Here is a 14,511-nt window from a genome sequence, read left to right on the forward strand (position 1 = left end):
TTTCGAATGCTTGTACCATCAATGTGTTATTTGGACCACTGTTTGTCCAGTGCATCGGGTAGTCGGTTGGTTTGAATGTCATTTGTGTGCATTGGATGCTTGATTTCAAAGGTAAAGGCCTTTGTTTTGCAGTAACAGCAAGAGATAAACTATGAAGTTTTCCGGATGTCCACTCGCAGTTTGGAGACATCAGCCCAAGGTCGATTGACTCTGGGAATGGAGGTCTGTACAACACTGAGGAGGACTGAGGGGTTAACAATGGTCTATTTCAGCCAGTGCAATGACTTGTAGAAACCCAGATATTCCCTGATAAGACAGAAGTAATAAAAAATAAAATGCAACGAGAGAACGGCATAAAAAAGATCGATTATTTCATTTGTCCACAAACACGTTGTGCCTATATTCGTTTGTCCATGACAATCAACATCATGGCTTAGATGCTATGTACGCTAGGAACGTTATTGCCACAGTCCTGCTGTTTATTCAAGTGGACAGTTATATGTTTATGTTCGTGTGTTTCCACAGCGCAGGCTACAATGTGGTCTCGTACTCCAGGCGCTCTTGAACCAGCGTGTCGTCTTTATATTGGAGACGCGGCGGGGTTGGAGACGAGTCAATGGCCAAAATGGCTTTACGTATACTCCTGTCTAGCACGTGCCTCTCCCAGGCAGGATAGCGGTTCCTGCACAAGTCTATTTTGATGACTGTCTCCTCCAGGCGTGGGGCACGGGACGACGGAGTGGATGGTGCGGTGGGACGCACCTGAAAGACGGGCACGCAGCCGTCCCGCTCACTGTACTTGGCCTCGCGGTCAGCGTCCCTGGCTAATGTTCCTCCGCGGTTAGAGCGCAGGGAGTTGGTGGCACCTTCAGGGGGTAGCGTGAAGGTAGCAGTGGGGTCCTCAAGCTGGACCAAACTGGCTGAGCGACCAAAACGTGGCCCGTTAGGATGGAAGAAAGCATAATACATGAGCATGAAGACGATGCCAGTGAAGAAGCTGGAGAAGATGACGCACAGGGCAGGCACGGCGAAGGCATCCGTGCTGGGCGGCGATCGATAAAGGTACCAAAGGGCACTCAAAGCTGTGTTTTCCAACAGGATCATGAAGTAGTAGATGAAGAGACGGCATCGGGTGCGTCCTTCCTTTACATTAAACCAGCTGAAGATGTAGATGATGCCCACCACCATGTCAAAGACGATCTCCTCCCACTTGGTGATGCAGAATTCGGTCTCGCAGTGTACAATCCAGAAGGTCATGATGCACCAGTGCAGCACAATGAAAATGCCGAAGTAGAGCTGGAACACGGAGGCGAAGAGAGCAAAGGTCACCACACGAGCGGCGATAGTGAAGAAGTGCCAGCAGAACTGGATGATGACGGCTAGGTAGCTGACAGGCTTCTTGTCATCACGGGAATCACGCAAGGCCTTCTGGTAGGAGGCTAGAGCCCAGGCCAGGGACACCAGAGAAGCAGCCGCTGTCATCCCTGCAATAAAGGAGAGAAGAGTTGAGTTATGGCTGAACGTCACATTAAGTATTCCTGTCCATCAACCCTAGACAAGTAAGCATGAGGAGAACTACACATATGTGAAGAAATTCAAACTTTCATGTGTGCCTGGTGTGTTTTTTGGGTCACACTATATTATTTATCACTATTAATAAACGGCGCAGTAGGTTGTGCTGTCGCCTCACAGCAAGAAGGTCGCTGGTTTGAGCCCCGGCTGGGTCAGTTGGCGTTTCTGTTTGGAGTTTGCATGTTCTCCCCACGTTCGCGTGGGTTTCCTCTGGGTGCTCCGATTTCCCCCACAGTCCAAAGACATGTGGTACAGGTGAATTGGGAAGGCTAAATTGTCCGTAGTGTATGAGTGTGAATGAGTGTGTATGGATGTTTCCCAGAGATGGGTTGTAGCTGGAACAGCATCCGCAGCGTAAAAAACATGTGCTGGATAAGTTGGTGGTTCATTCTGCTGTGGCAACCCCGGATAAATAAAGGAACTAAGCCGAAAAGAAAATGATTAGATGACTATTAATAAACCATTAACTAAGACTTTTAGCTTAATAAAATAGTAATATGCTGCTTTTTAATAGTTAGTAAGACAGTAGTTGGCTTTAGGTATTAGTAGGATTTGGGATATAGAATAAGATCACGTTGAATATGTTCTTTATAAGTATTAATAAACAGCCAATATTTGAATAATAAGCCAGTAATTATTGACGAGAATTGACCCTTCGCAGCCGCTTGATTGACAGGCAATGCGGCCAATCATACACAGATATTCTGTGCCCCCACTTTCTCCTACAAGCAAAACAGACAGGCCAACTGAAATTGGTATGTTATTTGTACAGAAATTATTCACCATTTCCCTGGGGACTGCACAAATTGCTTGGGGGGGATGCCAGACAGTGAGGAAGGGGGGGTGGGGGCGTGGCTTTGCAAAGGGTGAATTGGTAATTCAACTAAAGTGAACTCTAGAGCGGATCGATTGTAGTGAAAAAGCAATACGATCTGAGCTAAGCTCTATCACAGTATATTATGGATATATGGCTATAGGAAGAGAGAATTATGAGTAGAGTGTCATTTCTACCGGTAAATGTGTGTTTCATGTCAAATACGCCAGTGATAGCATGCTAACTATTAACGAGAGCTGTTTATTCGTTAGGAAAATTGACCGAACTGCAGTCTTAGTTTATCTGTCATTCCTCTCTATAGTGTAACACCTGTAATGCATAATTCTAACCAAGGCTCTGTATCAGAAAGTCTTATGTCTAGACTATGTCTGTGGGTGTCACCATTTAAAATCAAATCGCAGCTTTTCGCTTATAATGTCTTATTGCTCATCGTCATAAATTAAAACAAGGACTCATAGCTGAGCAGGACTGTAAAAAATAAAGCATGGAGCTCTGACCAATGTGAGGAGAGTTTACTCGCACGTGACTTGTTTTAGCTATTTTGGTCCATTTAGAGACTTTGTCATGTGAACGCAAACCGCACCAAGAACAAAGTGCAACATTGTAACAATTTTAATCCCTGTTTCAGAACAAAACAATTGATCTACAGGTGTTAAAGCATCCTAAAAGGAACTCCAGATGCACCTGATCACTGTTGCCCTGATGAAGGCAGCTCTCTGCCAAAACGCATAGTGTTTTTTTTTTAAACATTAGCCATGTGAATTAAGGCTTTTCAATATTTTTTTCCACATCTTTCCAGTGCCTTGGACAGATTTTTGCTGTTTGTTCTGATATATCCCTTAGAGGGGGGGGGGGGGGGGTTTATGTTAAAATCACACTTGAAAGACACATGAACACATATGAAACCAATGGTTTTACAATATTTTCCAAATGTTCAAAACCCCACATTTCATTAATGTTTCTAATCTAGTCTTTACTTTTTTCATTCATTCAGCTTTGTGTATTTAGGAGAAAAAATGCTACGGTAGCTTTAGAATTATGTTGTGAAAATTAAGGTGCAAATGTTCTTGACTGTTCGTAAATAAGACCACAATTACAAAGCTCTCTTGTGCACCGTGCATCATACTGCTAAATAATGTTACTAGACAAATTACACAAACTAGTGAATTTGAAAAGTGTTTTCCAGCAGTTCATTACTTAAAGTGCCCACAGGAAACCATCCTTATAGTGTGCTTTTAATCCCCTTGAGGCCTGCAGTGCGTTTTCTGCTAACCAGCTATAAATGTAGCTTGACATGTGAAGCACCTCTTTCCCAGATACAAAAAGGACACTGGTTTGCAACGCAGAATAAGATGTGCTCACCAATGCATGCAAATGCATTTATCTCGTTACTACATCTTTATGTATTCATGACTCTGGAGGATACATTAGGAAGTGGGCTAATAGAGTAGCTCACGCATGGAAGTGTCCGTCAATGGCTCGCGCTGCAGTGCTTGTCATGTGTGCCCTTCCTGTAATGAATATGTTTCAGACCCTTTCTAGTGAGTCACACCACAACATGGATTACAAGCTCCAGCCCTAATCAAAGCTGATAAACGGTGACTCAAGAGATGTGGTTTATTTTGATGAGACTTGTGTTTTATTCCCTCTTCAGGGAAAACAGCTTCTTCGGAATTCTGCTTAACAGCACCTTTCCACATTTATGATTCACTGGCCCGTTGAGTGAGACATTATCCATCATGGTGTCCCGAAATCTTGATTGTGCTTAATGGGGGAGGCTTTATAAGCCATCTGCATCAGGCTGAGTGCAGTAAAGCAAGCAGCAGTGAGTACAGGTGTGTGAAGCACATAGTCACACTCTGTTCTTGTGGATTTGGCTGAGTTTGAGCTACTGGAGTGATCAGTGTCTTGTAGGAGTGAGGGAAACTCAATACAAAAGCTGCTTTTCCACTATGTGGTACAGTATATAGCTCCATTCAATTTGCTCACCTCAGTTTGCATTTTCACTGCAGTTTATTAGCATATAAAGTAAGTGGGATTATATACTTGCACTGTCTATACTGCCTTTTCCAAACTGTTCCATTCCAGGTCATCCCAACAAGCAACCTCAACTACCAACAAGAGGAATATCTGGACTTCTTCTACTGACCACAATGCTGCCATTGCAAGTGTCTTTTTCTTGCCGTGGTACAAAAATGGTTTCTTTCGTGCAAACCAACAGTGCAACAGTGGCTATATATTAAATATTAATATTAAATATTGTGGTTTTAGTGTCTCATGTTGCAAACCCAATGGCACTGGTAGTGACGATTCTCTCATGACCAATTGTTGATTATCAGCGTGTATATATCACGTTTTGGTAATGGGAAGGCTTGCTTGAAACCTAGCCTGAGGTACTAAAAAAAGTACTAGGCAGTGTAAAAACCCTTAAAGTGAGTTGTACTGAATCCAACTGTGCTATCCATGCTGTGGAAAAGCACCTACAAATTGCACACACTGTCCAGTTATTTCATACTGAAAGAATCACAGCACAGGGGAAAGTGTTCAAAATTAAGTTACTGAAATGGAGGATTATTGTAGTTACACCATCTAGAGAAGTTCAGGACCCCCCAAAAAAGTGTTACTCAATTCATAAATTAAGGAATGGTTTACCTGAAATGAAAAAAAAAAAAAAAAATCCTCATTGGCGTTCAATATATTTAGGTTTTTCACACATAAACTAGTTAAATTTGGGTCATTCTAAACCCTGGGTATAAGGGATCTCGATTTATGTTGGTTTACATATCACATTGCTTACAATTTAATAAGTAAAGGGACAGTTCACCCAAAAATGACAATTCTGACATCATTTACTCACTATTCACTTTTTATGTGCTTTGAATAAAGCTGGAAATTTGTAACCATTAGCTTCTTTAGTATTTGTTTTCCCTATTACAGAACTCAAAGGTTACAGGGTTTCACCTTTCTTCAAAATATCTTCTGTGTTTAAAAAGAAACTCATAAAGGCTTGAAATCATGAGAATGAGCGAATGGTGAGTACATTTTCATTTTTGAGTGAACTATTCCTTTTATTGTTAGATATTCATACTCTGGTGTTTCACACTGTACATTCCTAACTCCAGGATTGACATTCTTATTTCCATATTTGCAGTGTTAGTGTTTTTTTTACTGGTTGAATGCAGTATGCATCCTATTTACATAAAGTTTCTTTTTTTACATGAAGCATTGCACATTGTCTTGTTAAATACTGCCAACATTTTAGTTTTTTAATGTACTCTACAGACTGTAAGGGTAAGAAAGAATTTGGCTCTTCTTGACTTCAGCTGACATGATTTTTGTAACTATTTGATATCTTATCCCTCCAATGTTGAAATCACAGACAGTGTTTTCATAACTGTTTAAAGCATGTAAATATATGGTACATGACTGACTATTGATTGAACTTTCTAACACAGCATTGTTTTGCACTGTATACATCTGGCACCACAATGCAGGTTACAGCGCAATAATAGTAATGTATTAACATTGTTTAATAACCCTGGGTTACAAAAAACAGCAACACAGGCTCATTCTGAAAACTTAGCCCTATATATACGTTTCTGGAGATCACAAATTATGTAGCCAGAAGTACGTATGGCTGCATTTCGTCTTTAAAACAAGCGTTATGAGGTGGTATGTTGCTGTTCCTTTTTACGCTTACCAGCTGACCGCTTACCTCCGTGTGGATGGCTTTGACGGTGTTACCAGTTTGTCCAGTTACGCTCGCCGCATTTGTCAGCGGACTTGAGACGCAAAGAGAAGCTAACCATGACGACGGGGTTCGAGTCCGGCAAGAACGGTTCCAGAAAGCAAAAACAGAAGCTAAAAAATAAAAGTAAACAAGTAAATAACCAGGTGAGAATGTGGTAAGATCTAAAAACGTGGTAAAAATCAGACGAAGGCTTGTCTTTTTTTGGATTGCTTTTTAAAACTGTCGGTTTAGGGAAGTGGGTGGGCTGGTCAATCTGTGCTTTTGAAAACATTATTGGTTGGGTATAGGGAAGGTGGAGGGTGGGTCAGTTGATCAGTCAGTCATTCATTCAGTCAGTCAGTCGACAGCAGCCTCTGGTGGGTTTACGGGAGAACAGCAGAAGCGAATGGCACTCGCGAGAGAAATTTGAGATCTCAAAAGCATACACAGCGGCCTGTGGTGAATTTGTGAAAACAAAAAACGCAAAAAAAACTCAGCTCCTGGGATGTATTTGGCGCTCTCCATAAATGTATATAGCCGTACGTTTTCAGAATGAGCCTGGGTTGAAAAAACTCTTTTGTTTACAAAGACAAACATGTTTAGAACAACAAAAGTTATTACAAAATTATAATTTTTGGATGAACTAACAATTATTTTGTCAAACATTTGGCATAAAATAAAAAAAGGCACTTTTTCTAAATCGGCATATAAAAATGAAGGTCAAATGTGACAATGAAGGTCGGAGTAATGATGTTGTTTTTAGCATTTTAGCATCAATTTAGCATCGATGAGAGACATTAAACTTTTGACCAGTGACATATTTGTCTAAGCATAATTAAGCATAAGTGCTTTCAATTTTCATAATACAGCATTAAAACACGTTTCATCTTAAAGGTAAAACGCACAGGATAACGCAAGGAGAACCAACCATATCAACTTAAGTTTAGAAAAAAACTTGTGCTCACTTGAGCTTGATGTTTCCCCCATTAAATGTGTCTCTCTGATGTATTAAAATGTTTAACAGTCATAAAATACTGTGTTGTCTTTCATGTCTGGTTCAAGGCAAGCAGCATATGGCTCTCACTTATTAAAGCTGAAACGTCTCTTTCCCTTGTCAGAAAAAAAAACCTGAATAAATCTGACATTCCCACAGCATTACAGCGTTCCTGAGATACCAAGACAGCCTTTGAATTTATTAGTTCTCTCATTAATTCCAAATAAAAAAAACAAGTGTAAATATTCTCTCGTCTTTACCTCCCACATTGATATTCATACCCAAATCATATCAAGTCAATGCACAGCTTTCAGAATAATGTCCTTTTTATTGTCCTTCTGTATAATCTTGTAGTGCAAACACTGATAACAGGAAGCTTCAGTGCCAATCGTTTCCTTTCAAAAGCATCAGTAAAAAAAATAAAAAATAGCAGAATCTCACGTTCCTAAGATAACAGCATCGCGGTTACCAAGGCCATAAATAATTGAATGAGTCCTCATGTGAAATGATGAATGTGCAAAGACGTGTTAATTTGTGTCCAAATAAAAGTGCGTATTATTTTCATTTCACAGAGGCCGTTCGTCAAAGGCGTGACAGACAGATTTGCCATTTCTCTGCCATCTGTATTCAAATGAGCCTCGCATTATGGACTTCTACACCCAACAAAGCAGACGATCGATGCTGAAGATATTCATTGATAGCATAAGATTGCGCATTCATTACAGAGAATGTGCACCCTGGCCGTCTATTTCATTAGTCTAAAGAGCAAATAAACGTGCAGAATCCTTATCAGTGAAAGGACTTGATGGTGAGACTCCCACAGCAAGTGTTGAGCAGTGGTCACGTCCTCGATGGAGGAAAACAAGACAACTACAAGGGTGAAGGAAAGGCAACGGTCTTTACAACTTTAGATTGTGAATAATTTCTCATAAATGCATATCATTAGAAACAACTGACTATTGTCAGGATTCTGCCACTTCGGCTTTGTTAATTCTTGTAGGGTCCAGACATTAGTCCTTTTATGTCTTCTATGTTGTGCTCGGCTCAAGTTTTCTCAGGTCGAGCACAAGGTTACAGTATAATAGTTTTAGATTTTTCATTTCATTTTTATTTTGTTTTGACTTTTTGTTTACAAATTCAGTTAGTTTTAATTAGTTTTCAGAGGTAGATTCACAAGTTTTGTTAGTTTTTATTTTTGAAATTGGTTAGTTTTAATTTAGTTTTAACTAGTTTCAGTTTTTTTCTAGTAAATAAGGATATTTGTTAGGTGCAAGATCCAAAATCATCAGAATAAATATTGTGTAATAAAAACTCAACCAAAGATACGTTTTTTGAAACATGTATTTGGAGAACACATGAACACTATCATCTACCACTACCTTCTACCCATCCTCAAATTCAAATGCAGCAGCCCACAAGATAGCATCCAAATACAATATGTGTGCAAGGCTGCTTCTGAGGTTAGATACACAGTAGTGATAGGAAGTTCAGATCTTTAACGCAAACCAGATCTTTTGTGACAATCCCCACATGTTAGGACTCAACATACCAAAAATATGTAGTCAGCAATCATAATTTCAGTCAGTTAAAGCATCATCATGATCTGAAAGGTTTCTTACAATTAAGTTTTGCAACCCAACTGAAGCATGATTCACTTTTTTTAAATTCAATTGCAATTTTCTGTTTTGAAATAAACGTTTTTTACACCAAATCCTCTGATTTTAGCCCTCGGTTTACCCACGCTGCAGTTGTTCAAGTTTAGTTCAGTCACAGCAGGCTGCCATGTACTGTTTGAGTTCGGTTCACTGAATCACGCATGTGCAGTTTTATAGGTTCATTCATTTTTGTTTCAGCTTAGTCCCTTTAATAATCTGGGGTCGCCACAGTAGAATGAACCGGCAACTTATCTAGTACTGACCCAGCCGAGGCTCGAACCAGCGACCTTCTTGCTATGAGGCGACAGCACTACCTACTTGCTACTGCGTCACCATATATATATATATATATAAGTGCAATAGAAATAAAGATTAATTGAATTGAATTCTGTGTTCCGGTGGTTTCACAAGTTTGTTTTTCTGAGGTAACTTGACAAGAAGGGTCTCTAGGAGAACACAAGTCCATTCTCTGCATACTTGGTTATTGAGAAATGATTTCTAAAATTGGTTTTATTTATGGTTTTAGTAAAATAGTGGACATTTTAAAATGCAAAGTAGATCTCCAATAATAGAGTCTCCCAGCCAAATCTGAAGCAACATACCATGACAAGACTAGTTATTCAGCTACCATTTAGTTAGTGAAATGACATTAATATATTCCGATCAAATCTCTGGCCTACAGATTAATTAGAGAACAACACATTTTTTGTACCATTTCATAATTTTCTTTTTTTTTTAGCAATAGAATAAACATTTAAAATGAATCAGGTGATTCTTGAGGCTGATATACAAGAGTTCATTTATTAGTACTAGAAAGGTGTTGTTATATCATCCTAAAAATAGTAACATTTCTCATTTTATTAGTACTTTAACTCTATAACTGCTTGCTCTACTAAATGGTTGACTATTTTGACTCTTTTAAATAATGACTGCTAAAGCTATTTAAAGAATGACTGTTTTTTATTAATGGTTTACACACACAGCACTGTTGGTTTACAATAAACAAACATAATCCTGTTGCACTACTACACTTGATTATGGTTTTATTGTGAAAAAAAAAACAAGAAAACATGTTAAATGAGAATATGAAATATTTTATGTCATACTTCAAAAAATAAAGATGATTTAGTATTCCGAATTTTTGGGGGGACTATGATTTTAAATAAACTGATCTTACACTTCATATTTTCAGATTTTTCATAGTTCATATATTCCAGTACTTTTACCATAAACTGACATATCAACCATTTGGTAGAGGTTGATATTTTAGAAATTATGGGATGTGTTCAAAGAAACGCATTGAGTGTTAACTAGCGACGTTAGGAGTTAAGAAATGCAATCTAATTTTTTTTCTTGGTGGGGCAGTTAAAGGGTTAAGAATGACAGCTTTTTAATTGGATTTATGAACAGCAGTGAAGCAATGCAGCTGATGCTGGTCAGTCATGTGATGATGACAACATGACAAATGTAGCATGTCCAAATTTCATTCATACTGCACAGAATCATACTTAAAAACATGTTTCTTCAGTGCCTGCAAAGAAATTACTTGTTCAAAATATGTGAAAATTCTGTACCTCCTCGTGTGTAATTCTGGATGCAGCCATTGTGTGTAGCATTCAGCTTCTACCCCTTCTTTTTTACACGCATATCCACGCAGTGCATAATTGATTAAACTGATGTTGGCATTACATTTATAAAGCAACATACAAGAATGAAATATAATCTTGACAAGTGCTTGATGCTAAAAATAAAGAGTTAAGTGCAATCAAGTCTTGATAGAGAAGTCAATGTAGTTCTCATGCTGTTATGCTAAACACCCAAAGTGTGTTTCAGAATGTGAACTGTTCTTTTTTGAGATTTAAAATTTGTTTAGGCTTTCTGTCTTATTTGATAAGAAAACATTGCACTTTTTATTATAAAAAAGCAGACTGTTTTGGTTTCAAATAGCGGCCAGGGGCATCTTTTGTTGTTATAACAACAGTTACCTTGTGCTGTGGGGTGCAGAAATAGAGAAAGTTGGCTTGTGTGTTTTTTAAAGTTAGTGTGCAGAGAATGTTGTTCTAGTATGAATGAAGGTTCTAGTAAAATAAGTGTGAATGTCCACCAAAGCAGTTTTTCAGGAGCTGAGCATTTTTTTTCTTTAGATTGTTGTCAATTGAAGTGCAACGTTTTTTAAAATGACAGTAGCATGGAAAGGCACTGAGCATGTCATTTTTGGTTGCACAAGAACACGTTAGAGGACATGCTCCTTTCATGCCATTGCATACAGGCCAGTTTATACATTTGCATCAAGTGCACTCCACACAAACACTTTGCTACATGTCACAGTGTTGGATAGCACAAAAGCTATAAGTAGTCGGCTTGATAGCAGTTACAAATGTGGGTAGGGCCAAGAGCCACAGTAGCAGAGTAAGCTCAGTGGTGCAAGCGTTTAACAAGTGTTGAGTCCAATGGAGGAGCCCAAGATGGGTACTTTTCTTTTGTGTTTACTTTATGATTACAGTTGTTGGACGTCTACCGGTTCTCACCTCATTCTAACTTGAATGAGTGAGTTTGAGCTGCTCGTACTGTAAGTTAGCATTGCACACATTTCCAGTGGAAACAAAACACCCACATAAAAACCCAACACCGAGGAACATAAAAGCCCACTACAATTACCACTTTTTTTTCCACAACCTACAGAAAATAAAAATAGTTACAATAAAAATACAACATGCAAATAAAAAGTCATCAGCCTTTTGATTGTTATTTTTTTCTATTGGATTGCGACCCCTGGGGTGTTCATGTTAGTCACCTAAACCTTTTAAAACATTTAAGTGAAGTTCATTTATAAACTAATTTCTAGAGGATCACCTGCTTACGATTGACCACAGCTGGTCCTGCATTAGCTAATTCATAATTCACCAATCAGATGATTTCTAAGTCTCCATAAATAACCTAAGTTCCATACCACAGCCATCTTCGTTTTGAAAAATTCCCCCCTTCCACCCTCCTCCTTTCCTAGATGGGTGGCACGGTGGCCCAGTGGTTAGCACTGTTGCCTTACAGCAAGAACGTCACTGGCTCAAATCCTTACCAAGCTATTCAATGTTTCTGTGCGGAGTTTACATGTTCTCCTCGTGCTCGCGTGGGTTTCCCCCAGGTACCCCCGATTTCCTTCCACTGTCCAAAAACATGCAACTTTAGTTAATTGACTAATACAAATAGGCACCATAGACGTGCTACTAGTAAGTAGTTATCCCTTCATAGCAATCCTTATTTGGTCATTAGCTACAACATCAGGGAAGTTTCGAGATATACCTGAGCTCAAACTCCCCTCTCGCCCTGCAACGGGAGGGAGCCTGAACTCGAGGATCTTATGAGCTCAGGGCTCTCTCCCAAGAGAACATGCCAAACACGCTTTATAATCAATCATCAGCTCTTGAATTTAATTTAAAAATAAATACGGGCCATGACGATTATCTCAAAGTGGCAGTCTCCAAAATTAAACCAAGAAAAGACTTGTGCTGAAAACACTGTGCCCACCAGTCTCATTAGGTGAGGATAATATTAAATTAAACATATGAATAAATGTGCATATTTGTGTTGTCAATATGCTCATGTTTACATAAGACATTTGGTGTGTGTGAGCCGCTGTGTGCAACATTTGTATGTTTATAACCATAAATAGTGGGGGTTGTGAGTAACTGGGATTGTTATTTTGGGGGTTGTGGGCTAAAAAGTTTGGGAACACCTGCTGTAGAGTAACACAAACAGGACCAAGAGCCCTGCATTTGAGCCCGAGCTGTAAGCTGTTGGATAAGGGCAGGGCTACAGCCTGTGCGTCTCAGGCCAGGGTCTGTAGCACGATGTCATACTGGATCAGGTCCATTATGTAGTTGATATTGTAACACCCACTGTGGTAACACCCATGCTACTGTGAGGGTTGGGTTTAGGGTTGGGTTGGGGTAGACGTTAATAACTGTGAGGGCTGGGTTTAGGGTTGGGGTTGGTGTAGACAGTAATAATACACAATGTAATGGGTAATTTAATAATTAATTTAACCCTCTACTGCATGGTGTTGGCATATGGCAACATGATGTTTCGGTTCATTTCCCTGCCAATGTTTCTTTAGGACTAACGTTTTTTTTTTTTGAGAAAGAAACCCTTAGTTAACCAATGATGTGCTTTGGTTAAGTCACATGACATGCAGTGTTTTTTTGTGGTGTGATTTCTGACAGACTGGCGTTTATTGTGAGTAGTTGCTAAATGCCACTATTGGATGTTGTTGCCTTATGGCAACATATCATAAAGTACCTTAAAAAAACTTTCTCAATTTTTTTTACAGCACTTCAAGTTAAGCCATTCTAATATAGATCTATCATAATGCGTGCACGAGAGGGTTAAATAATTCTTGTATCTAGCGATAATCACTCGCCCCTGCACCTCCACTACTTATTGGACCTGATCCAGTACGTCATCATGCTACAGGCTGCAGCGAGGACATCTTCCATGTGAGCCTGGAACAGTACAGCATGGTTATAAACCATTCTCTGCCCTGAATTCTAGGCATGGTTAGACAACCATGTTGAAAATTGCTGGACTAGTAGAACATGTTCACATGATATCACCTTCGTTGCCTGGATGCCAGTGTCTCTAAAACTGACAAGTGGAAGCATGCCAATTATTTATTTATTTATTTATTAGTTTGTTTGTTTGTTTGCCTGTTTGTTATTCAACTAATTAAATATCAGAAAATAATCCCACAGAAACTGATATATACGATCATCATACATGTTGCCGTTTACATTACCAAGGAAATGAATGACGCATTTGCATTGCATTTCAAGAGTTTCGTTATTAGCACCACAGTGGAAAATTTGCAATGCTGATTGGACTGGATCGGCATGGAATGTAAAGGGTAAACAAACAACTGTTCAGCCTGATAGTGGAAAAGTAGCATCTGATGCATTTCCGGCATAAACTCTAAACACCAGGAAAGAAACCCCACTGCCTACTAGTGTTTTAGAAGTATTATTGCAGAGCAACACAGACAAAAGGCAGAAGTATAGGCTCACTATGGCGTCAGCTACATGCAGGAGATGCGCGGCGGGGTACAGCGATCTCTCTATGCTGAAGTATAAATTAGGCTGAAGTCTATCAACCAGCACCTTCTCCAGTTTTTCTTATTCTTCTCATTATAGGAATGCTAGGTCTTGCTACTCGCTTGTTATTGGTGAGTTGTCAAAAAGCTGCTTGACGTGAGCATTATTATCAGAACAAAATATCCTTTTTCAACTTGAAAAGACACTGCAGTGACTAGCTCCATCCATCTATATCATCAATCTTATTCATCCATCAATCTATAATCATCTAATGTTTGTTTACACTGCGTTTTTTTTCTCCAATAGCTTATTTACGTGTTTAACCCACTTAGATTAAATCTGGCCCATTAGTAGCAGTAGAGAGAGAGAGAGCTGAGGGGGTGTAATGACTACTCTGCAAAGTGGGCTAATTAACTGACAGAGGCCAGGCTATAATTCTTCTTCTGTGGGCTCTTTGCCTGCGGCTTGACTCCGATGCTCTCTCCATGACGGTCTCCCTCCTTTCCTCCTTCTCTGGAATCCTGCGCACGTGCAGCGCATCCAGAGGAGCAGCGGTGACGTAATGCTCCTCGCTGCTCCTGCTCATGAGGGCTGCAGTAATTTGGAGAGGGGAGGAGGGCAGACAGTGTGTGTTGTGTGTT

At 39.5% G+C, this 14,511-nt stretch overlaps 1 protein-coding gene across 1 annotated transcript in view; it reads right to left on the reverse strand.

The window, feature by feature from the left end:
- The window catches only part of xkr4 (XK related 4), a 105,205-nt gene that overhangs the window by 1,685 nt on the left and 89,009 nt on the right, over positions 1–14,511 (reverse strand). The window contains exon 3 of the mRNA XM_056476505.1: positions 1–1,484. This exon is cut by the window's left edge and continues 1,685 nt beyond it. Coding sequence (XP_056332480.1) covers positions 532–1,484 — 953 coding nt within the window. The 3' untranslated portion in view covers positions 1–531. The remainder of the gene's footprint in view (positions 1,485–14,511) is intronic.

Source organism: Danio aesculapii, chromosome 2 (genome assembly GCF_903798145.1).
Source record: "Danio aesculapii chromosome 2, fDanAes4.1, whole genome shotgun sequence".
NCBI lineage: Eukaryota > Metazoa > Chordata > Actinopteri > Cypriniformes > Danionidae > Danio > Danio aesculapii.